The 26,654-nt window shown below is 36.0% G+C and overlaps 1 protein-coding gene across 3 annotated transcripts in view; it reads left to right on the top strand.

Annotated features, from left to right (window-relative positions):
* Positions 1–26,654, top strand: part of PRKG1 (protein kinase cGMP-dependent 1) — an 819,482-nt gene that overhangs the window by 504,431 nt on the left and 288,397 nt on the right. For all 3 annotated transcript variants that reach the window (XM_067552762.1, XM_067552761.1, XM_067552763.1), the window contains one exon: positions 25,903–26,008. In XM_067552762.1, coding sequence (XP_067408863.1) covers positions 25,903–26,008 — 106 coding nt within the window. The remainder of the gene's footprint in view (positions 1–25,902; positions 26,009–26,654) is intronic.

The following is a 26,654-nucleotide window of genomic DNA, read 5'->3' as shown; positions in this document are numbered from 1 at the left end:
GATTGAATTATGTAGTTATCAATGAAGCAATTATCTATTTAATGTTGTTACCTCAAAATATTAATGTATTTTGTTGAGTATATTTTAATATAGACTTCTGAATGTAGTTGCTTGTTAATGCTGTCAAATCATGTAATAGTAAAATAAACAAAGGAATAAGAAAAACAATTGAATGTTATGAACATGGCTACCAATGGAAAGTGTATCTAACAGCAGCTGTCTCTCTCTGGAAAGAAAAATGTACAATGTTTTAGTTTAGCCTTTTTTAATGGGCAGATTGTGTATCGTACTCGCACCAGCTGTTCCATTCTAAAGGGCTACTGTCTATTATTGTACTCATCAGAAGCTTCAGCCTCTCACTGTGCTTTTTCTGAAGAGGTATACTGAGTGATGTTCCTTTTGTGTTTCCCATTTTAATAAGCATTATGTTCAGCATATGCTGCAAATACTTGCATTTGCACTTTAATTCATTATTAATTTTTAGAAGCTTAACAGTACTATGTGATGTGAAGTGTGATTTACAAAAAAAAAAAGAAGCTGAAACATTTTCCCTCTATTTATTGACAGGTTAGTTTGTCATAGTGTTTGCTGCTTTGTATTTGCCCAGTTGGTTTAAAACTGACATTGCTCTTTTTCACAATTATGCTTACATAGCTAGTATGCATGTGAGATAGAGAATGTGTGTATGTGAGTGTGAAGAGATGGGAGTCACCATTTTTAATATTCTATTTATTAACCAGTGTTTGAAACAGAAAACAAGTTACAAAGAAAACAAACAAGATGAAGGCAAAACCAGTAACATGGCACAAGTTTATCTCAAAATGTATATGTTCCCAGCATACGCACAAAGAAATCAGAGCATGTTATGTTTTTATCTTTCTAGAAGGTTGCAATGTAGCACCACTGTATTTCTTAGAGTCTAGTACTCTAACACACAAATACCAAAAACAGAGAGGGAGAAAACAGCCTGCTCCCTTGTGGTTGTGCTAGGCTGGCTCTTTGCCGACTGACTGCACAGGACCCAGTTTGCATGCTTTCCTCAGAGTCTGCTGCAAGTAGGACCAGGAAACCTCTTAGAACTTAAAGGGACAGCTTGTAATTTTTACACAGTTTTCAGCACACCACAGCATAATCCACTTTATTTGAAAGCATTACAGTCACTACATGGCTGTATCTTACTCTGCAGTCTTAATGCAAATATTAATTTGTCTATGAATATTGAGAATGGTAAATTTCCGGCCTTGTACTTCCAGGTTTTGTGATTTTTTTTTTCCTCAGCCAAGCATTAAACCCACATCAATTCTCCTATCATATAGTGCTTAAAGTTCTTGCATCTCTGGTTTGTCAGGATGGGTGAAGAAGAGCTAAGAACTGAGGTGATAGGAAAGTAGAGATAAGAAGTAGGTGAATGTGTGAGTGAGAAGAAAGAATGGTTGATCTTAGCCTCTCCAATGGAGGAGATAAGGTGGTTTTGTACTCATGGTGTAGTTCTTTATCTCTTTCAGCATGATCAATGTATTCCTTATAAACTATATCCTTTATAGTGTACATTTTTTAACAATGAAAACCAACTCTGTTTCATGAGAAGCATGCTTTGACCCCAAATACAGTAAAACCTAGTGCTGAGTTTTTTAATCTATTGTCCATTCCTTGGTTTCCATCTTAGTTTATGCGTGAACATCATGTTTTAAACAGTATCACTGTTGACCTTCATTTGTATCTTCTGCTCTGTCCCATGAAGTCATCCTAAATTTCTTTTGGGTAGAGTGTCCTGGCAGTAATTTAAGAGTTCTTTCATCTCCCCCAAGCAGACAAAGCATCCCTTTATAGTCTGTGGAATTTGATTGCATCATACACGTAAGGGTTGGTGTGTAGCAGCACATTGGTTACTCATTGCTGAAGGATTCTCCTAGATCTGTATTTACAATGGAACTAGCCTGGAAAAGTTTGCACCACCATAAAATAAAGTACATTTTTCCAGACTTTGTCTGCAGTAACTTGCCCTGTGGGTTTAGGCAGTGGAACTGTGCTTCAAAAAATGGGCAGACCCTCAGCATTACCTCCTTGACACCCATGAGCCTGATTTTTACCAGATTACCAGCTGAAAGGCTGCTGGGTCTTCTGGAAGGCGTGTGTTTTGGGGGAGGGAGGGGCTTGCAAAGGGATAGCATCCCATTTCTGACAGTACCCAATCCCAATTCATGGATGTAGGTTTTCATGGATGTAGGTGAAAATGAAGAGGTGAGAGGAGTTCAAAGCCTTTAAATATTCAAGAGTGGCCTGTTAGATTACATTTTCTAAGGCAACCTAAAGTGACTGCCATAGGCAATGGACTTTTCAAATACCATGGTGGGAGATTTAATGGGATCATTAAAAATCTCACAATTTTAAAGAAATGGCAAAGTAAATCAATTTATTATATATTTTAAAGGAAATGTTCCTAGTATTTTGGGGGTATTTTTAATAAAACCTGTGTTTACTACAAACAGTAAATATTCTCAGGAGAAAAATCTTCTGCCTTAATATAGTGTTGTTTGTGTGAGACTTAAGAATTGATGTATTTAGATGGAGTAAAGAAGCAAAAACTTTTAACCTCTATTAGCTGAGACTGCAGGAAGTAGGTCTAACAAAGTTATTGAACTGCTCTATACAAAATATTGTTTTGAAATGAAAAGGAAATGTTAAAAAAAATCCAAAGTGGCTGGTAGAAAAGGAAATACTGTAAAATACAAACACTAAAATATTTCTTTTTCCTATCACTGAGAGTTGCAGCTTCTAGTTAGTACGTTTTTTTATTGTTGGGAAATACAATCATGCCACAAAGTTTGAGATCGTATTTTTGAAATCGTGTAAAATTGTGTCATTTAAAAAGATGTCTACAATTTAGGAAATGGGAAAACCTTTTTCATATGGCAATGGTTAAGGAGTTAAAAACTCTCTACTAAAGATAATCTAAATTTAAGAAAAATATGGAGTATTTTGTTGAAAACAATTTTCTGAAAATGACACAAATTTTGTATTTAAAGAAATTAAATGTCTTCGCTTGATAGTGCTATTTTTGGGTGAGTCTCATACCATTTGAGCACATTGAAGCTTATTTGCCTTTCAGTCAAAGAAACTCCTGAGTCAGCTTGAACTGAAATGGAAAAAGAACAATGTTTTCCAGAATCTGTTACATGACAGCAACTAGTACCCTTGTAACTTTAAAACCTATGTTTTTTCCTGTTATAAGATATTTCATTTCCAGCTAGGATCAATTAGACTTGTAGCTAAACTTTGGAACCATTTATAAGGCACGATTATTTCAGCACTGCAATGAGACAGATGGCAGATAAAGGGGGAACTGGTGATAAGAAAGATGGGTTCAAAATGGTTTATATACTGTGATGAGAAACAGATTCTGACAAAAATTTCTGAAAGTCAGAGAAAATTTAGTCCATCTTGTTTCCCTCTCCCGCAGACAAAAAACACCTTTCTGCATGTGTCCATTATTTGGGAGCATGACATCCTGTCAGGTAATGGTCTGAAGGGAAGTTGCTTTCCGAGCTTGTAGTATTTAAACAAAATCTTCTATATCTTTTGTTTTCAATTAAGTATCAGCACGAATTGGTTATTTGTAGTGACACCTTTTAACATTTTATTTCTGATTTCTTAGAGATGACATTTCTAACATTATTTAGGCTAACTGCCTAAACTGATAATTAACTAGTAGCTAGGACCAGGTCTGAGTAATTTTGGTGTGAATGCCATACCATCCAAACAGACAATATTTCTTTTTATTCTTTTTAATTTTTATAATTTTGTTTTGTTTTTCAGGAATTTCATGATTTTCTTTTTTCATTTTGTTCTTTTTATTACATTTACATTAATAAAATACCTCAAATTACTATATATATATATAAGCGGTATAAATTCCAGTTTATCTATACATTTTTATTTGGCACTACATATATTTTATTAGGCATTATTCCATGATATTTAAAAAGTTTTAAGAACTAAAAGTAAGCATACAATAATACTGTACATTTTCTTTTTTCATGGTTCTGTCGCTTACAATCAATGTTTACTTTATAAAAAAGTTCACTGTCCACACTAACCACAGGGTACATGAGACACAAATTAACGGTATTGGATAAGTTGACATTTCTAATTCTTTCATATTCGTTTAATAAATGGGTTTCAGAAAAAAAAAGTAACATTGACTCCTCCTGTACATGACAATTCAATAACTCTTAGATTAAAGGATGTTGCTGTTGGCAACATACACCCTCTCATGCTCAAATTCCTCACTACAGTGTTTAATAGGTGGTTTAGGTATTTTAAAACCATTTTTCTCTGATGGCAAAATCTGTGACTTTTCATAAGGTGTCAAACCCACCTAGAGACACTTCTGTTTCCTTCCAGACCGTATCTATGGTAACTACGGCGCCTAGACAACAATAATCACAAACTTTTATTTACTCTTTAAATATCTTTGCAAGAAAACCCAAATAATTTTTAATGTTCTTCTTGTGTTTGTTATATACCAATTTTTTAATTTTCTTTCATTTTACCTGTTGATTTTAATTTTGTCACATTTGTGAAAAACATGGGGTTCTACCCTGAGTATAAGATATTTATTGAGTATAACAAGATTGATAGCAAAGCCAGGTACAGAGAGCATGCGAGATTTTTACTCATTTATGCTCTACAGATTGCCCAGAGTCTGTAAGCGTATGTCGTCATGACAATAAATAAAGTTCTTCCTTTAGGTTAGCTAACATTAGCTAAAAGAACAGTGATCCCTTCCATCCTAGCTGTTTTGTCCTAATGGAGGTCCTTCATTGTCTGTTTCAAAGTCCCTCTCCAGCTGTTCCATGGCTTGGGGAACACCGTAAGAGTGCAGCATGATCAAAATGGACCTGTTGTTAGAATGTCAAACATTACCTGTGTTTTTTATATCATGGTTGTTTTTTAAACTACACGGAAGTTACGATTACTCTCGAGGGTTATCCCATCAAATTGCCAAATATAATAGAATTTTTCCACATTTAACATCCAGGCCAAGACTTCATCTTTAATTTATGTGCTTGTCATTTTGCTTTGCAGAAAAAGATTTCTTTAACATCAAATCGATTTAATTTTGTTGAAGTGCTAGAAAAACTTCCTCCTTGAAGTTGACAATGAAGTTAATATTTCCTCTCATATTTTTATATTTGTACATAAAGATCATCTCTGTATAGGAGCATATCCTAGTGAACACTCGATCTTCATAGTAGATGTTTGTTTAATATGAAAATTTTTTTTTTTAAAAATCTGCAGTATTCCACAACATTAGAAAATAAGTCTGTTGGACAGAGGCCTTTCTTAAATCTTGCAATTACAAAGTGATTTCTCAGACTGGTGCCTTTATCAGATTTTCGGAGGCTAGAAAGCCAAACTCATTACATATACTACACTATCAGATCTTAACTTTGTTGTAACATCAAGATTGACAATTTTAGAAGAGAAAGTACTGGAAATATGAATGAGACTCTGGGGAGCTGTGTAGTTCCTGTAGTAAATTTTGTATGCTGGTAATGTCAAGTGTTTTCATACCATAACTGAGAGAGGTACTAAAATGATGTTTTGGTGCTTGTTAGAGTGTATAATAAATGAGTTTTTCTTTCTTTTCCTGGCTTCATAAATCTTTGCAGCTCTAATTAGAATGGAGGTATTTTAAGCGATGTAACAATAAAAAGTGCCTTGTCAGAAAGTGCTAGTTGTCAGTTTCTCATACATATTGAAGTCATACCAGACCTTTGTTTTGGGGCTTTTTTGTTGTTGTTGTTATTCATGAATTAAAGTATCCTGCAGAGCAGAATTGTAAGAGAAAGTGTCTAACTGTGTAAATGGATTTCCGCATGGCTTCATGCTGGTCTATCTGCTTCAATAAGCTGTGTAGGAAGTGGGCTGTACAAGTCATTCATTTTAATAAGTGCCCAACCAATGATGAAATATCACAGAAATAGTGCCTTTGGAATTGAAAAGGACAGTGAAATTATTTTTGATGCATGTTTATATAATTAATTTTGCTTTTTCCTATTTTGTTAAACTGAATAATTATTTTTATGTTCCAGATCTTTTTATAGACATTTTTGGTGATTATAAATGGAAAATATATTTTCTAGTCATATATGTTCTTGTTTTGCCTTCACTAATCAAATCCCAAAGCAAAGTCCTCTCAGTATTTATTCATGGGTGAATTCTCTATTCAGTCATGATGGAGACACAAAACTGTCACTAAAGTCAATGAGAGATTTGTCTGAGTAAGGATTGAGGGAGGGATACTCTGAGTTGCCCAGCACTCTTGATTCAGTATTGAGGAAATTCAGAATGTCACAAAGATCCCAGCACGTCACATTCTTCAGCACATGCTTAACTTTAAGCACACAAGAAGTCTCACTGAAGTCAGAATGTCTACGCATATGCTTAAGTACGCTGAAATGGGATCAGCATTAAAATGGCCAGATATAACCCCTAATTACTAATTATTAAACCTATTTCATGCCAATTCTGCAGGGATTATATGAAATGCTGGTAATTATTTTGAGGAAGAAATGAGGGGGTAATTTCCACCAAACACATTTCTAAGTAGCAGTGCTATGTTGTATAATATGAGAGTTACAAAACAGCATATACTAAATGAGGTGGGACATCTTGTTGATATGAGAGGGGAAGCATGTCTGGTTGATGGAGCAGGGAACTAAGAGTAAGGAAATTTGAGTTCTGTTCATAGTGCCTGTATGACAATAGATAAGACACTTAAGATTTCTGTGCCTATTTCCCCTTCAATGAAATGGGTATAATACTTGTATTGTGAGGCATAATTAATGTTTATAAATTGCTTTAACAACCTTAGAGGAAAGTGATCCATGTGAAATGCAGTAGTAGTAATAGCGGCCATTATCCAGTTAGTAGACTGATTCCTCCTATCTTAAATCCAATACAGAGTAAAATGATCTTTCATACAAAAGTGTGCTCCCATGTATTTTCCAATTATTCTTTTAAATATTCAACACTATTATGTGTTTCAAGGGTAACAGTAACAGTTACTTTAAGAGAAAGAGCTATACTTACTTTACTACAATGTTTTAAAAACTTAATTTCACTCTAATATGAAACAAACTAGTTATGAGTCTATGCAATGACCTCCTGAAAATTCGCCCCAAGTTCCCTGCCATCATTTAGTGTCCTGCTACTTGTTTAGAAAGTCCTATTTGATACTGAGTCATTTTTTGTTTTCTTGCTTTTTGAAAGAATATTTATTTTTATTTTATTTTTTGTAAAATATGACTGTCTTGGTTGATTCAGACTTTGGGAGGCAGGGACCAGAGAAGAAAGCAAAGAAACAGTTTTACAGTATATCCATATCTCCGCTCAAAAGCATCATCACTTAAAGAATTTTCAAAATTATTCAGCTACACTGAATGCTTTTAAAGTCTTTGAGTGAAATCATGGCCAACTGAAGTCAATGGTTTCCTTCAGTGGGGCCAGGAATTCATTCCTGTTGTTTACCATACCTCAATACTGTGTTTAATTTACCTGTGGTATTCTTTCAAGTATTTCCTATACTTTGAATAAGTAATACCCCAAATACTGTGGAAAATTTAACTAAGGGTGTCAAAATTTTAATGGTACCAAATGTACATTCAATCAACTTTATTATTCTCAGTCCTTGGCAGCAGTGACTCATGGGTTATGAAACAGAGACTCAAGACCATGTTCATCCACTGTACTTGCCTTGTTCTTTTTACTGTTTTACTAGCTAACCTACTCTATCTCCAGAGATCATTTCCTGAAGTACAAGATTTGCATAATTTTCATATAAAGTATGGAAAAAATCTACTCTTTCAACAACACTTGCACAAATGATTTGTGCAGCCTGAAGTTTGAAAAAACAACTATGCACACAGCATATATTCTCAGTAGTATTACAAAATTTGTTGTTAGACAAAGCTAGAGGCAGAGTTCTCATTTACTAATGTATCTCTGGTACCATCCATACTAGTTTACATAAGCTTAAAATTGCATTTTTATGATACTCTTTGTGGTTTTACACCACTTTGAATAGCCAAAATGTAGTATACAGCAGCATTAATGTAATGTATTGTAATACAGAGCATTACAGATCCTTTACTAATTAGTTAATTACACTGTCATTATTTCAGTTTATCTTTTACACACACATACAATTTCTTAAATATTTTTTCAGTTTAAAGGAAGTTTAATTAAAAACATGGAAAGATTTCCATAAGAAGGAAATAAAAAAAGATTAACGACATATATTTTAAAGAGGAGATGAATGAGGTGACAGGCTGGTGGTATGTAAAATAAGAATCAATTTAAAGATGGGAAATTGGGATACTCTAATTATACCATATTACCAACATAAAATCTCAGGGACACATACTGAAATTAAAAAGAAACAAACTGTAAACAGATAAAAGATATATATTTGTATAATTAACCTGCATAACTGACTATCACAAACTATCATTAAAGCCAAGAGGTTAGCAGGATTGAAAAAAGGACTTAGACATTTATATGGATAGTAAGAACATCCACATTATGAAAGATTAACATTTTATAAGGGGTACAAATCCTCCTGCTGTGAGGACCTAAATCAACCACGAATTGAGATTTTCCAGTGGCCAGATTATTCCATAACCACCCATTGTGAAATTTCTTGACCCTGTCTTTGAAGCATTTGGTATTGACTATTGTTGGTGAAAGAATACTAGATTACATGAATAATTGCTTTGATCTGGCAAGGCAACTTCTATGACCCTAAGTAACATGGAACAAAAAACCTGTACTGAATACTTACAGCATAGAAATGAACCAATCCAAAATTGTCCTCATAAATTATTTTTTAAATAATGAGTTGCACCCTGCATGACTATGCATGAAATCCAGTCTCCCTGAAGTCAATGGGAGTTTTGCCATTGACTTCACTGTAGCTGCAGTGTTTCCATCAGTCAATTGCACTTCAATTGCATTCTTTCCATAGGTATTCCACCTTCTGTTCTGAAGTCCAGAGTTTTTAGAAGCTAAGGGGGATCGAGTCTGGTCAACACACAGTTGCGGGACTTTCGCTGAACATCTAGATACTGAAGAAAGTTGTGATTCACTAGCTGGACCTCTTTCCTCTGAGTCAAAAATAATGCCCAATACAGCATTGTGATGGCTTCTCAGGGTTACCCCATTGTCTTCAGCGAGAGGAATATTTGCTTGTGTTTAATTGAGTGTCAGCTCCATGATACTAGCAATCTCCTCAGGGATCTGCCAGCCCTTACTTTAACTTTCAGGTTAACAATAGGTGTACTCGTATCACTCAATTCCCTCTGAAAACATCTCCCTGTAATATCCAACCCATCACTGGATTCTCACAGAAATCACCAGGTTTGCTGTTCCCAAGGGAACAGCATATGTACAGCTTGACTCGGGATCAGGTTCTTTATAATATCACAGCAATCGTAAGTTTATTATCAAAGATAAAGATTCAAGAGATATTAAGTAAGGATATTGGAAACAGAAATAATTACATATAAAACAAAAGTATAACTTTAACAGGATAAAATCCTTGTTGAAAGTTGTTCCTCCCCTAAAGCAATCTCCCAGCATCACCAACGAATAGGGCTGGGATTCACCTTTCAGGAATGCAAGAAGCACTGTCCCTTTTCTTCACTCACTGATGGACAACAAAATGTTCTTGTGCTGCTTCTTATATTTCTTATATATTCTTATATGTTTTGTCCCCAGAGGCAGGATGACCCCTGTGGTTCCTTTCCTAGTGTGCTGGCTCCAAGTTGTCTTCACATACTTGTGTTGACTCCATATGCAAAACGGGCTTCTGCTGTGTTCAGTTACAATGCTTAATCTATATATGAACCTAGGCAAACCTTGCCTGGGACACAGACTCTAAAATATATTTCCTGTACATATACACAACTCCTTAAATATCCATCCAATGATTATGTGACATAAGGTTTTATTTTATACCTTACATGATATTCTTTATGGATAAATATTATGAAAGCAATGTGCTAGGCATAGTGACTTAGTCAGGCCTGTTAGGAGTTGCTGAAACAGGGCATTGAACCCTTTGCCAACTGGCACCACCATCCCTATACAACCAGAGAATGTGTTGTAGATACAGGACCAAATTCTTCCCTCAGTTACACCTGTGCAACTGAAGTCAGTTGGGTTCTATAGTATGACTGAGGGCAGAATTTTTTCTTTAAAGAATACGTAGAGTTACATGATGGATTGTATGTTTTGTTTTTGTTTTTGAAGTTTATTTTCTTTCTTTAAATAATCATTTTATTATCTCAATGGTACACAGAGACCTACTGATTTCAATGGGAGGAGCTGGCTCAAATTTTTCAGAGTGGTTAATGTGAAGGGAATAAAATAAGTCTAATAATGAATTATATTAATTATAATTAAATATCAACTGCGTTATGCTATTTATTTACTTATTTATTTATTATGAAAGACAAACTGAAATTCTGACCTTAATTTGAATCCTGAATCATTTCTCCAAAGACAACTCCAATACTTCATTCCAGACCTCTTTGCCTTTTCCAAGCTTTATGATGTTTTTGTAGCCAGTTATAAGGCTACAGAACTGAAATAGAGTTTTTAAAAAAAAACTATACATAATTTTATCTTAAGAAAAAGGATGATGAAAAAAGAATATAAGAAGATGTGGGCTAGAGTTAATATTAGTAAATCAGACAAAAATGTTTGTACAGAACTGTACATTTGACACTGTATCAAAGAAAAATACTTGAACTGGATTTGCTAAAACCTTGTCAAGAGGATTTTGTGCTTTCTGTGTATTCTTCCTGTTACGCAACAAATCTTTTTATTTAATACATTTCTTCAAAGTCATATCCTATCCCTTTGACCAAAGAGGTTCTAGCAAAAAAGCTGTTTTGTGTTAAATCTGCTTACATAAAATGTTTTATTTTAGTTTTTTATTAATATTTATTTTTATCAATTTATCTTTTTGGCAGTCAGATTAGATTAATCCATATTTAGTTTGTTAACATAGCTATGCATCCAAGGCCATGGGACCTCTTCCGACCTCGTATTTTATCTCAGAGAAAGGACAATATCTAAAACAGTGTCTTTTTATGTTTCGTCTGATCTCTTTCCATCCCATCTAAATTGTATGTGGTGTCAGCACCATTAGCAAGCATGGAGATTCAAACCTCAATAGTTAAAAGAAAGCTTTCATAAAAAATTAATGCAACTGTCCACTAGCCACTACTCCCCTTAAGGGGGCAAACTAGCTCATCACATAAGGCCACTTGTGTTAAAGCCTGATCTGATAAAAATACTTTAATTGAAACACTTGTAAAAGAGACTTAAATACAATAATGCATTAATTAAGTAAACATTTATGAGAGACTCCTTTAGAGGAGACACTGAGTTAAAGAAACCTTGATTTTTGACTAGGTCAGCTCCCAGACCACTGGGCAGCACAGAATGAGAGGAGGTGAGCAGCGCTCAGTGATGAAGGAACAGGTTCAGGACTATTTAGAAAAACTGGACATGCACAACTCCATGGGGCCAGATACAATGCATCCGAGGGTGCTGAAGAAGTTGGTTGGTGTGATTGTAGAGCCATTGGCCATTATCTTTGAAAACGCATGGCGATTGGGGAGGTCCTGGATGATTGGAACAAGGCAAATATAGTGCCCATCTTCAAAAAAAGGAAGAAGGAGGATCTGGGGAACTACAGACCAGTCAGTCTCACCTCAGTCCCCGGGAAAATCATGGAGCAGATCCTCAGGGAATCCCTTTTGAAGTACTTAGAAGAGAAGAAGGTGATCAGGAGCAGTCAGCATGGATTCACCAAGGGCAAGTCTTGCCTGACCAACTTGATTGCCTTCTATGATGAGATGATTGGCTCTATGGATGTGGGAAAGCAGCAGACATGATATACCATGACTTTAGCAAAGCTTTTGATACAGTTTCCCACAGTATTCTTATCAACAAGTTAAAGAAGTATGGGTTGGATGAATGGGACTATAAGATGGATAGAAAGTTGGGTAGATCATCCAACTCAACGGGTAGTGATCAACAGCTCGGTGTCTAGTTAACAGCCAGTAACAAGGGAATTTCCCCAGTAGTCGGTGCTGAGGCCGGTTTTATTCAACATCTTGATTAATGATTTGGAGGATGGAGTAGATTTGCACCCTCAGCAAGTTTGCAGATGACACTAAGCTGTGGGGGGAGTGATAGATACTCTAGAATGTAGGGACAGGATACAGAGTGACCTAGACAAATTGGGGATTGGGCCAAAAGAAATTTGATGAAGTTCAACAAGGACAAGTGCAGTATATTAGGGATTCTTCTTGGTTTCTGTCCACCAATTGCCTTCTACCCAACATCTCCAACCCCTACTGTAGCCCCCTCCCCCTCTATTTATATAGCCCTCCCTGCTCCTGTCTTCCTAGCTCCCTAGCTCCTTCTACCCTACTTTCCCCATATCCTACCCAACCCCACCCCATTGTTTACATCTCTGTATCCCAGTGTGGCTGCTTCCTGTTCCTCCTTGACATTGCCTGGAAGTATCAGTGATAGTATAGAAGATGCAGTCTAGTCTCCATGCTCTCAGTTCTTGTTTCCAGTTCCATAACAGCCAGGAGGAACAATTGTGGAGAAAGTCTTGTTCAGCTCCTGTAGGCCTTGGAATGGAGCAAGCTCAGTTTCTTTGTGGGGTCCCTTTGGCCTTTAGAAACTCTGAGAGGATGGAGAACATTCAATAGAAAGAGAATCCCCTGAAATTAGCTAACAAACTCTAGCGAGTCTCTACTGAGCATGTGAAAACTATGATTTTTTTTAGACTTATAAGTTAGCCAAATTTAGGTTAATTTCATGGGGACAGTGAAAAGAACATCTGATACCAAGAAGAATCCCTATCATATTTCATGTACCTTCTCCAAAGCATGGCAGTGCCAGAGTTTCTCAAGAAAAAAGTTGTAAAGATTTTAATTTATATATATATATAAACAGGATCAGGCAAAGCAATGTATTTTTCCCCAACCTGGTTCTCAGAAATGGCGGAACTGTTTTAGCTGAACTTTTCAAAAGAAAAGGTACCCTGAGGCAGAGACCTAGCATGGAAAATTTAAGCCCAATGGGTTAATGTTTGGCAAAGTTATAAGCAACTAAAAATAGAATGTTATTATGGGAAGTGTTGAGTGATTAATAATAGACAGAGCTATCAGCTCTGTCTTTAGTATGTATGTTTGTATTTCCTGACCATACCTGCAGTATTTCTGGCCAAACTATTTCCATGATTCCTCATGAAAAATTGATCTGGCCTACTCTGTGTTAAAGTGGATAGATAAATTAATAGGAAGCAGCAGACAGGGGGCAGACCCTCAACTCATATAAATTGTCACTTCAATGGAGCTTTGAGAACTTACACCAGCTGAGGATCTGCCCCTATTTACTTAGTAAATACAACTATACTAACCTTTAAATAATTACTCATAGATGGGTATATATATATGGGTTAAATACTGACCTCAGTTGCACAAAAGAAGAATATAGAAACTCTGTTCACAGCCACATTGACACAAACAAATTTGCCAAGACACAAAAGACAGTGATTTTGAGCCTCTTTAGAGTGCAGAATAGTACTTTTTTTTTAAAAAAAGGGCAAAACTGAGCCCTAAAAGGGTAGCATGATGCATTAATATAAAGTGCATGCTAGTGCTCCTGTCATCGCTTAAAACAACCCTCAAGCAATTTGCACATGTATGTGTAAAAGTATGTGCTCAGTTGTAGCCTAACATGCTGCCACAAGCGAGATTGGGATTAGAGTCCAAGTTTAGGACTCACTTCTCTTTTTCCTCTGTAGGGTTTTCCAAGACACTGCTAAGGCCTTAAGATATTTTTCCCCTTTTCATTTTTTCCTCTTTTTATTCTCAGTGTTTTGGAAGTGGCAGCTTTTTGTACAAATAAGATATTAGACAAACACAATTGCTTTTTAAAAATGGATGTTGTTTTAATTCTTTTTTTAAGTGGATTGGATAATATAGGTAGACCATAAGAAAATGAGCCCATTAGCACTATCGAGAACGAAGCCTAGAGACAGACATGGTGCTTGCTTCTCTGCACAGCTCCTAGTATAGCTAACAGTGCTGTGCCTACAACAAAAGATAGGCTTTCATTTCTTTTTTGAAAAAAGTGCACAACTCAAAATAGACAAAACATTTTGCTTGTTTGAACAGCAATTACCATCACTGCTCCAAGTGAGCAATGTTGCTCTTTTGATACGCCTGGTCAAAGTGTATCATGGTTTTGTAATGAACATTTTTGACATATTTGAACTCAGCTATCCGGAGATAACGTTTATCTCATAGAACTAAACAAACAGGGTTAAAGTTTCAAGGGAGAAAATGGAAAGGTAGGGTAAAAAGATAACTCATAAACTAACCCAGATCAACCTAATCTAGGTCTTGATTATCTGCTTAATCTTTCAGAAGGCTTGATGATTATTGCAAAGTCTTTACAATGAAAAGGCTAAATCCTGCCCTTTGCTGCATAGTAATAATGGGATTTGATGTTGACCTAGCCCCCAGTGCAAATGTGCATAAGTGGGATAGAATTCCAGCACAGCAGTTGTTAGAGAAGCTAAAAATCCCACTGGTGTTGCTGCAGTTAGATAGGGTATCTGCTGGTTAGGCACCACAGTCATACCAGCACATATACCAAGTATTGGCAACACACGCTAGCCTGACGTGAACAATTCCTCGTTTTAGAAGCAATATGGAGGTGCATCATTTAGTGAGATTCTGCCTGACCATCCTGTCCTCCATTGGCAGAATGGCTTTTGGACCCACTGAAAGGTCAGTGGTGGTCTAATTCTCTCCCCTTCTCCTTTCCTCTTATCCCCTCTTTGCTTAGAGAGGTTTGAACATGTACAGGGACATCTAACTACAGCTGGGAGCATATCTGGGGGCAGGACAGGTGTCAGCTTGGGTTAGCCACCTGAATACAGACCCTCTGGATACGTACTTGGATGGCTACACTTCTATTTTTAGCACTCTAGCTTGAGCAGAGCTAGCACATCTATTTATTCATGCTGTGAAGCACATTCCCAGCTGCAGTGTAGATGTGCTCTAAGAGGCAAGGTTCCGTACCTGGAATGCAATAAGTATATTGTTTTCATAGCTTTCTGTGAATTTTATCAGTTTTGGTTACTGACAATTAATGTTTCTTAATAATAGCAGAAACAATGAAAAAGCAGATTCTTGGTTTATTTAGTCCAAGGTCAACTGTAGATTCTGAATGACTGAAAAAAAAATGGGCATTAATGTTTTCCTGGGTCTCTGCAGTATAGTTTTATCTTTAGTTGTCCAAATTAAAATTGTTTACAGAATACTGAATGACAATTTACTACTACAGATTTCTTATTAGAATAAACTTATCTTCTTACTTTCACCATTATTAGAAATTGGAATATAAATGTTTCAGGGTGTAGTTACTTATCTTTTTCTGCTCCAATCAAGTACATTACCTCCATAGCACTCTGCAATATCCAGAGTCTTCTGGTGACTCATTCATGAGATACATGGAAAGCAGAAGAATTTAATATGGTGCTTCTATTTAGTTAGAGGTGCATATATTTTTCATCATTATTTTATAAGATATAAACTATATAACATGAAAGAACAACGAGAGTTCTGTAGCACTTTAAAGACTAACAAATTAATTTCTGCAGGCATAAGCTTTCGTGGGCTGTAACCCACTTGCTTATGCCTGCAGAAATTAAATTTGTTAGTCTTTAAAGTGCTACAGAACTCTCGTTTTTGCTGTATACAGCCTAACACGGCTACCCCTCTGGAACTATATAACATGAGTAGCTGAAAACCAAGCTCTCCTAGATCAAAGTAATTTCACAATAATTCCTTGGATAAAAAAAAGGGGGGGGGGGAGGGGGAGAATTGCTTAAATTGCTGTCAGAAAGTTTTACAACTTGCTGCTTCCAAAAGACCCTGAAGATTTCAATATATATTTTGCCTATTGTTTATCTAAATAGCCTTACTCACACCACTCAGAGATCATTTAAACAACTATTTGGATGTAGAAGGTGTCACGTGCAAGGGCTTAGTCCAGACCAGTGAGGGGTGGTGTCACTACTTACCCTCTAATCCTTAGTGCCTCAAAATACTCTACTGCTGTGGTTCTTTTTAAGGACACTTTCAGCATAGTATACAAGCACACAGTATCCTGAGTGTCTGTGTGCTATGCAGCCCTCGTTCAGCGCTCTGACCCCAGCAGCATGACTACATCACAACATCCCCACTTAAGTCTCTATCACCCAGTTACCTTATGCAGGAATTACACCAACATGCTCCCAACCCTGAATTTTCCCTATATTGTCAGCTCTGAAGTGTCCTGGAATACTCAAAGAAATAATAATACAGTTTGTTTGCTCTTTTTAAAGAGACAGAGGCATATCAGAGCTTATTAACTGGAGCAAATATACTCTTTGTTTCATGTACAGTACTTAGTTGGCTTATGGTAAAAAAATAAAACAAGTTCATTAACAAGGAAAAGTTAAGTAATACCAACTAGAAGGAATAAAGTTAGAAAGAATTCTAAAGAAACAGAAGCAAAAATATGCTTTCGAATGGCTAAAACCTAACTTAAGAAGCTACAGTCTTTGTTCAAGGTCCTTATGAATCTTCCATTCCCAGAGACTTCAACCCCCATGATTAAAGAACCCATCTTTCTCAGCTTGCAAAAGCTCTGGCCACTGAAGTATGTCCCGTGATGGATGTCAAGATGGTTTCTCCTCTCTCCTTATATCTTCCCAAACTTACTGTTTTGTCCCCAGATCAGGATATCATCATGCTGTTCTTCCCTTCCTGTGGACTTCCCATCCCCCAGTTGATTAGTGTGTAAATGGGGCTGCCATTGTTTTTGGTCATTGACTTTAAAGCATTAGGTATCCATATTTCCTCATGTACTGTTGGTACATACATACATTTTACAACAATATTAATCTCCAGTGTGGTATTAGTTTTCAGAAAACACCTTACTTGGTACCCTTTTATAATACAGTAATATTGTACACAGGCAGTTGATTCAATTACTTATCATTTGAGGTTCAGACCTCCAGTTTCTATACCCCAGTAAAAATTTCTCTCTCCTGCTGAGGTGTAGATGCTATGCTGTCTATTCCCTCATATTCCTTTGTCTACAGCAGACTGGCTTATGCATTGCTTGCCAAACACATTTTAAAAACATAATTCTAGCACATATTCATGACTTTTTGTATATATCCTGTGCATATATCACAGAAGAATATTAATGATCAGCGAGTTATTAGTATTCCAATGACATGCCACCTTTTAGATGCAGATTATGACAACAGTGTGTTAGATGCAGTGAGTATGTCAGGGCTGACAAGAGCTGCTGACACCCAACAGTGATCCATAAATGGGCCTGTGTGTCACAGTAGGCTAAAAGCTGCATTGAGAGCATGAACCCCATATACTATCCCAGGCAATGAAAACGTTTCAATTCCAATAAAATATTCAGCTAGTGTAATGATTTATTTGTGATTGACTCACTCAGTGATCCTTGAAAAAACTGAAGGCTTCACTAAGCAAATGAAAACTGGAATAGAGAAGAGATTGTAAGTACTATATGAGCAGCCTCAAGAATTTAGTTTCTTTTAAAATATTGCAGCTGATTAGTATTTTATCAGTAAGGGTTCGTCTGCATGGGGAAGCTATTGCAAAATAAACTAGGGTGTGAATTTAAAGTACAATAATTATTCTGCACTAGCGCCTCATGTGGACACTCTTATTTTGTGCAAAGGCTATGTCTGCGCTGCAGCTAGGAGTGTGCTTCCCAGCTCAAGTGGACAGATGTGCACTAGCTCTGCTCAAGTTGGCACACTAAAAATAACAGTGTAGCTGAGGGTAACAGCTAGCCATCTGAGTACAAACCTGACTGGACCTCAGCTATGTACTTAGCAGCTAGCCTAAGCAAATCCCTGTGCTACCCCTGCTACGCTACCATTTTTAGTATGCTAGTGTGAACAGAGCTAGCTCACATCCGTTTACCCAAGCTGGAAGTACATTCCCAGCTGCAGTGTAGATGTCATCTAAGGGTGCTTTTTTGGGGTTTAGGACATCCCAAGAGCTATTTTGGGCTGTTTCCCCATGTAGACAAGTCCTCAATCTTGTGATGTTCTACCCACTGGGCTTAAAGAGCCTTCTGAGATTTGACTTTGACTTTGGCAGAAAAATACCCTTTTTAAGAAAGTTTCACCAAAAAACAATATAAACATCACATTTCTCTTCATATGCATTTCAGTGTTTCAATAAAGGGAGTTTATCAGGACATGAAGTAATTTAGACAGACACTAGCATAGCACATTGTCATTTGATCTTTTCAGTTAGCTCCACCATTTTATCTTCTTTCCTTGCATTTACGTCTGTAAGACTTAGGCTATGTCTACATTTTGAGTTGGGTGTGTGATTTCTAGCTTGAGTTGATATTAAAGTAGCTCTGATCAAACTAGCACTAGCTAGCTACAAATAAACAATAGCTGCTATGAAACACATGAAGGATGAGCTAGCCACCATGAATATGTGCTTAGAGTATTTGATGGACACATACTGGAGCGGCTAGTCTATCCCACAGCCTGTGGCTACATTCTATTCTCAGTGCGCCAGTTCAATTGGAGCTAGACTGAATATGTCTCCTTGAGCTGGGAATCACTCCCCTAGCTCAGAGTGTAGACATACCCTTTCAGGAGAACTGTAGTCCAGATCCAACAGTGAAAATTAGGGATTTCACCTTTGTTTTTAACATGTTCAGCCAGACTTTTCTGTCACAAGTCCATGAGAGTAAAGGCAGAATTCTACCTATCTCCCCTCGGCTGCGATTATTTCAGACAAAGGGGCAAAATCAGAAGCATGATTTAAACCAGAAGAAATGAGGCTTGAAAAGGCTCAGAAATACAAGTTACTGTGAAGGAGTGTACTTAAAAGGCCAGCCTGTAACTCATAAATAGAACAGTCTGGGTGCAATTAAGGCAACTCCTTGCTCTGTCCTAGTGACCTATTTAAACAGGAAGGAGAAAGGAATGAAGCCCAGGCCAAGTCTGCAAGCCATGGTGATTTCTTTCTAGCTCTGGAAGGTTAACCTGACCAAGCACAGAGACTTTGTTTTAGACTTTTACTTTGGGAGATCTGGACTTGGGCCCTGGGCCTTTGATTTTTTATTACATGTGCTCCTTGCCTGGGCTTCGTTAAAGGAGAAATATTTCTTTTGACTAGTTTTTTTGACTTTTCATTTCCCTGATCTGTGCAAGTAAATTGGTTGACACCTATTTGGGGGAAGGTAAATTAGGGCTCACCTTCAGTGCCACATCTGGCCCAAAGAGAGTCCATCCCATTAGTTACAGATCAATATTAAATTAATTAATTTATAGTTTAACACTAAATTTCTCTGAAATGGTTATGTAATCTCTGGAAATATATTTTATATCCATACTGATATCCAAAGAATAGTAGTAGTAACAGTTGAACAATAACTATCAAATAACATTTGTCCAACAACCATATCTTTGAAATGCTATGTATTCATTTGGAAGACCAAGATACATAAAACAAAGGTAAGTTTTAACTCTAGTCTTTCATACTGTAAGAGTAAGAAGAGGAAAATCAACCTTGTGGACTTATTACTGGCAACCTCATATTTCCCCCCTCCTACACTTCTTTGTGCTCTACACCCAGCCATCAGAGTTTTTCCCTTACTAATCCTTTATTCTGGATTGTGCCAATTACATCTGAGGGCAAAGGGTGAAGAGACCAAGAAAAGTCATAATCAAACTGACTAAGACCCAAAAGCCTGTGTAATAGTATTACCTTCTTTTAGCTTAAGGCTGTGGGTGAAATCCTTACTCGGTTGATGTCAATGGCAAAATTCCTATTGATTGAGCTGGGCTATGGATTTCATCCTGTATGTTTTACAATAATGCAATATGATAGGGCCTGATCCTGCACTGGGAGCCTTAAGTTTGTACTTATTTGCTTCACTTGGTCTTCATACAGGTGCTGAGGTCAACTTGCATGCTTATTGGCACAGGATCTTTTCCTCACATTTTAACTCTTTGATTCACAAAACTAATGTCTCTGAACATATGTATATAATGTCACAGACCATTACATTGCTCTCTGGAAGTGTGCTGTTATTTGGACATTAAGAAAACTGATGAAAGATGGTGTTTTTTGCCTTTCTTTTTATTGTGGATTCTTTCCTTAAACATGATGCATTTCCAAGGTTTGTTAAAAGCATCAATACATTTAAAAAATTAAAAATAAAATTAAAAAGTTTTTTTTTTAAAGTTACTTTTGAAGAAACAAATAGTTCTGGCTGTCACGCACCCTTTAGGAAACTCTCTGGAGCATTTAAAAATGAATAACCTCCAATCCCCTGAAAATTATTCAGAGGCTCTAAATTCTTAGTAAAGTCAACAGACTGAAACATTTTGAGTTTCTAATTAAATTGTTCCTGAGGTACTACAAGCCACAGAAACATTAGTAAAATTTCCAAAGGTGAAGGAACTAACATTTTTGTACACTCATATCTTACAAAAAGCCTAGCCCAATTTGCCTATGCTTTCCAGGAAAAGTTCACCCTAACATTAATCACAAATACAAAATTTCTACTGGACAGATTTACTTTTATCTCAAGTGGAAGAAAGTTCACCAATGGAACACTTGATTAGTCTAACCTCTCCATGATTATAGTTTATCTCCATTATGAATAGAAAACTTCAGTTGTTTAGTTCAATGCTGAAATGAGAAAGCTATATTGACTTTAAAATGAATAGCAAGCTGCTAAGAAAATGAAAGTATTTTCATTGTTTTACAAGTAAAATTGCTTTATATGACATATGAATTTCAAAAGTACTTTGACATTCTGCAACCTAGAATCACGATAACTTTTAACTTGGAATACTGTCTCCAGTTCTGGTGCCCATAATTCAAGAAAACTATTGATAAATGGAAGAGGGTTCAGAGAAGAGCCATGAGAATGATCAAACGAGTAGAAAACTTGCTTTATAGTGATAGACTTAGAGAGCCCAATCTATTTAGTTTAACAAAGAGAAGGTTAAGGGATGATGTGATTACAGTCTATAAGTATCAATATGGGGAACAAATATTTAATAATGAGCTCTTCAGTCTAGCAGACAAAGGTATAACACAATTTGATGGTTGGAAGTTGAAACTAGACAGATTCAGATTGGAAATAATGTATACATTTTTAACAGTGAAGGTAATTAACCATTGGAACAATTTATCAAGGGTCGTGTTGGATTTTCCATCACTGCCAATTTTTAAATCTATATTGAACGTTTTTCTAAAAGATATACTCTAGGAATTATTATAGGGATGTTCTATGGCCTGTGTTATACAAGTGATCAGACAAGATGATCATAATGGTCCCTGCTGGCCTTAAATCTATGTATCTATGAAAATGTATTGCCAGCTGTGCTTGTGATATGAAGGTCTATAACATGTTCTGGAGGCTCTATTGGTTCCAGCTGCTCTCTGCTTAGATTGCCCACAGTTATAATATCAAGGCAGGGTTAGTGCCTGAATGTCCACAGTTGTACAGGGAATAATAGCAAGATAGGATTATGCCTGAACACCCAATCAAGTTCTGAGAGGGAATGTATAAAAAGAAACAGTTTCTTAACAGATGGATGGATTGTCTTTCAGAAGGCAGAGCTGTACACCCACTAAACATCAGCTTTAATTATACTCTAAGATGGGGAGTTTCTCAGTGTTTTTGGTTATGTTCACTTGTTTTTTCTTTCTCATCCTCAACAATAAAACCTGGAAAAAGAAAGCTTTTCTTAACTAATATAATCAAAGTACTATTGTCGTTGTCAGAAGGAAGACGTTGTCAGTTGGTCTAGTCTTGATGTTCAAGTAATTAAGAGCCAGAAACCAAAGTTTGGGAAAGGGAAAAGAGAAAGAGGGTGGTTGAATAGATTGTAATTTAATACTGTTTATATAATAGTGTGTCTTGTAATTTAACATTAACAATTGAGTATAAAATTTGATTTTGCTTAAATGTTTTCCTTACTATCTTCAAAACTTTTTCAGCTTGATTTTAATTTAGCAATCATGTCACTCTAAGAATTAAGATTTGGAATGGAAGTTTTATAAAAGAAATATAGATGAAAATTCATCTACGATTTAATTTTGAGAACTGACGAGTGGTTTTTCGTAGATTCTAAGGCCTGAAGGGACCATTGTGATGATATAATCTGACCTTTGTGTAACACAGGCCATGGAACTTCCCCCAAACCAATTCCTGGAGCCTATGTTTTAGAGAAAAAAAACCCCAACAAATTATTGAAGAGCTTGACAGCAAACAATTTTATCATAGCAGAACATTTTAATTTTCTTTAATTTGCATTTTATCTACACCTTAAAATAGCTTCACTTATAAGAATTCTAGTTGTTTCTGAGGAACAGGTATGAGGGTGAATGTTTTTAACTCTCTAATAGAAAATATGGAAAACTTAATGCCAAATTTGAAGTCACTTCTTAATCCAATGTAAAATGTATGAAAACAGTCCATCCATTAATTCCATATCCACTCTATCACTATTTTTACTATTCAGGACCATACCAGTATCTATTCATTCAATGAAAGAACTGAAAATCTCAGCATGAAAAACAAATGACAGCCTTGCAATATGCCAAATACAAACAATTTTGAAATTGCCAGACAATCACTTAAATTTTTGGATTTCTACTTTTTCATTTCTGAAAGAAAGTGACTGTTTTAGAAGGACCCCTCTTTCTGGTTCTCATGAGTTTCCTAGCAGGATTCTGCTGAATAGAGAGCATGAAATAAAGTGACTATAAAATCAAAGAATGGAGAATAGGGAGGGAGGCATTCTTCAGATTTTTCTGTTGATTTGCTAAACAGCCGGGGCCCAGTCCCTTATGAATCATTCCCTCCCTTTTTCCTGTAGGAGGCAAGTAACCCCCACAAAAATGAGTTATATTACTTCTGTTTTTTAGCTGAATCAAACACCCAAAAAGTAGATGAATCAGCCACTACTGTTGACATGACCTAGGGAACACACACATAAAATTCAGGCTGATATAAAGACAAAGGTTCTCAGTTTTGTGCGCTGTCTGGGCAGGATTTATTCAGACTCTGTGAATGCAAATGGCAATTATGACGCAGTTTTATTGTATTTGTTAATAAATATGACCAGATAAAGCAATTGCTTCTGTCTACGTGAGACTTTAATTTATTTTATTTTGCACTTATCTAAAGCCTTTTAATGCCTAACTTTGGAGTATTGATGGTTTTCAGGGACACCTGGTTACCCTAAACATACAGGGTCTTCTTTTCACAAGTCATAGGAATTGTGGATGCTCTGCACCTCTGAAGATGAGGTCCACAGAACTATGCACTTACAAAATCATGAGTGAGCACACTCGCTTCTTGTTCACATTACTATTTGATTTTGATTCTTGAGACTCTGAGTCATCATATGGTTTTGGCAATATCTCTTTCCTTTAGAATTTCTCTATTTGAGCAGCTCACTATAATTTTTTAGTGTCTCTTTATATTCTTATTGATGGTTGACAATTCTGCCTTTGAATGAAAGCAATGTGCATTTTTTTAGGAACAGAAACAATGCCTAGCAGATAGGCATATCACATTCTCAGCTAAATTTGACTAGACTTCCAAATTGAGAATTTGGAGCACATCGGAAATTACTTTGAGAACTCCAACAAAAACTAAATAAAATCGGCCTAATGGTTTAAAGTACACAAAATATATTACAGGAAAGTTGTAATTATCTCAAAACAGAGGCATTATAAACCAAGGAAATTCAGAGTTAAGCTTAAACTTAAAAAAAATCCAAAATGTTCAGATATGGAAGTACGCAGTTAGGACGTCCAAACAACCTTAACTTTGCTCCATAATGACACTATGCAATGACCACATAATTATGATGAAGGAACTTAGTGTGTGCTGCCAGATTAGATTCAATTAAATTAGATACAATCTTTTCACCCTCATGATGGTTAGATGACCTATCCTTTATATGAAGACTTGAGCCCCTTTTTCTGATCACAGATTACCTGCACACCTCCATACTTGTTGAATTAATCTAATGTGCAAATAATAATAAAAAAAAATAACATGACCACTACAGCACTGCAGGAGTATATATTCTCATAAATATTTGAGCTAGTATTTGTGGTGCTTTTGCTTTCTACAAATGTTATAGTGGATAAAACTCGCAAACGTGAATGTTTGTGAATTAAAGGAGGTGTGAATACCAGCTGAGTGATTTGATGGATTTTATTCACGAGAATGTTTGTGAATACTTTTTTGCTGTATTTGCCTAATTCCATTTCCTATAGCCTCTCTCTACTGGATATGAAGTTTGCTTGAGTTACTCCATAAAAGCAAAAGTAGAAGTGGTGCTCTTAACTTGGAATTCTGCTTACCTAGGTATTCTTATTTAAGTGCAGCACCATTAGAAATTTTTGTATAACCAAGTTTCTAAATTAATGTATGTGAAATGGAATTTCAGCATATTGTCTAAACTAATTCAGAGGTGATACTCTCACAGAACCATTTTGGAGCCTGTTTCTGTGCTTTCACTTCAAGTGAGAATACAACTTTAATATGACAACTTCTTTTCCTCTCTCACTCTGAGCACTCCTATTTCATAGGACAATACAGTTGTCTGAATATGCAACAACAATAATACTTTTCATTTCAGTAAACATTTTCTGAAATCACTATTAATCTTTCACAAATAATTTCTGCAAAGGGTCATTTAATCTGTTTACAGCAGGGATTTTAAAAAATGACATAGTGTTGGCTGCTTTTTAATACAGATGTTGTCTCATGGCCATAGTACAGTCACCTCAGCTTCTATTTGCAATTGTGTAGACCTTCTCCCCTCTCATTTATTACTATAGGACATCCCTGTGGCAACTACAGCATTTGCATATGAAGAAAAGTATTTAATTCAGTTTTAACTGCCTCATAATGCAATTTGACAGATGAGAATAAGAAAGAGATTCAGCACCATGAGACCAGCCAGCTCTTTGTGGACCAATGAAAGTGCTTTGTGGACCACAAATGGTTCACATTCCCTAGTTGGGGACTTCTGCAATAAAAGATATCATGTGTTTTAATAATCCATGATTGAGAAATATTGAAATTTGTTATAAACACTGAAATCAAAGTTGGGGGAATTTCCTCATCAAAGCACATTCCCCCTTTAAAACAGGCACAGGGTTCTAACATCAAGGTCTAGTAGGACACAGTTCTTGAAAAACCCTTTGAGGCCAATGGAAATTTTATCATTTACTTTGATGGCAGTAGCATCAAATCCTACTTAACTTTGCTCCCTCTACATCATGGATAAATCTGAAACAAGTTCTCAAATCATGTGGCGTCAGTAATAGTGTGTATGAAATAATCTATTACAGCAATTAATGGAGCCCTTTTTGTTCCTTTTTTTCATCACACACTGTAAAAACTTTGTATGTGCATTTACTCCAACACTTTCCTATGGCACAGTTTTTCCTAAGGTTTCCCTAAAACCCACATATTATGATGAGATCTTTGAGTACAATTAGATATATTTTTGGATCATGCATGTTCAGACCATTGCCCAGTAGATTACTTTTATGTTAATAGCTTAAGTTTGTAAAAGCTAGTAATTTCCATGCGTTCATGAATAATTAATTTCCTCTGCAGTTCGCAAAAGGTTTTTCACATTTGAGATTTGCTAATTAAATTTTCCCCTTGTCTTGTTTTTTCCAGCTCTCGTAAATGTGAAACTTTGGGCTATTGATCGGCAATGTTTTCAAACAATAATGATGAGGACAGGCCTCATCAAGCATACTGAGTATATGGAATTTTTAAAAAGGTATGGCACTTGTTTACTTTTTGAAAAATACATGAAAACTGCTGTCCTCACTTATGTTTTTTTGTGAGTGCAGTGTATTGATTGTTTCCTCTTCTCATCTCTTCTAATTTGTCGCTAAACCACCTATAAGCCATATCGTACAGAAGGAGGAACATTGCAGATAGTAGTCTCATTACTGTTCATTTCTCCTCATTGTAAGTTATTAGTTTGCATGATCATTTGCAAAGAGGACCACATCATAACTGCATCAAAACACAGTTTGCATTTTAAAAGACTGAACATTTCTATGAGTCGTTCAAAACTACCTCATTAAAGAAAATACATATAAAATACATTAATTCTAACTTCCCAGGGAAAAATTATCTAGTTTATATGCTGTTTAGGAAATCTTTCCATTTAAAGTGCATTTTTGTTCTTCTGTCAAACACAGGCAAAAGGCAAGACTAAAGTGAAACAAAGGCTCGTTGTATAGGCTTCTATGGTATATGAGTCAGTTGATTAACATAAGGGAGTCATAAAGAGATGTCTTATCCTTCAAACCCGAATTTAATCTTACAAATTAGATTCAATTCCTGCATCTATTTCTCAGAATCATAAATCTGCCTTACCTTAGTAATGCACAATGCCCCAACAACTAAGTATATTA

Source organism: Emydura macquarii, unplaced genomic scaffold (genome assembly GCF_026122565.2).
Source record: "Emydura macquarii macquarii isolate MOO-44397 ecotype Brisbane River unplaced genomic scaffold, CSIRO-AGI_Emac_v2 contig_1390, whole genome shotgun sequence".
In the NCBI taxonomy this organism is placed as follows: domain Eukaryota; kingdom Metazoa; phylum Chordata; order Testudines; family Chelidae; genus Emydura; species Emydura macquarii.
Note: the sequence above shows the minus strand (reverse complement) of the source record. Positions and strands in the feature narration are given on the sequence as shown.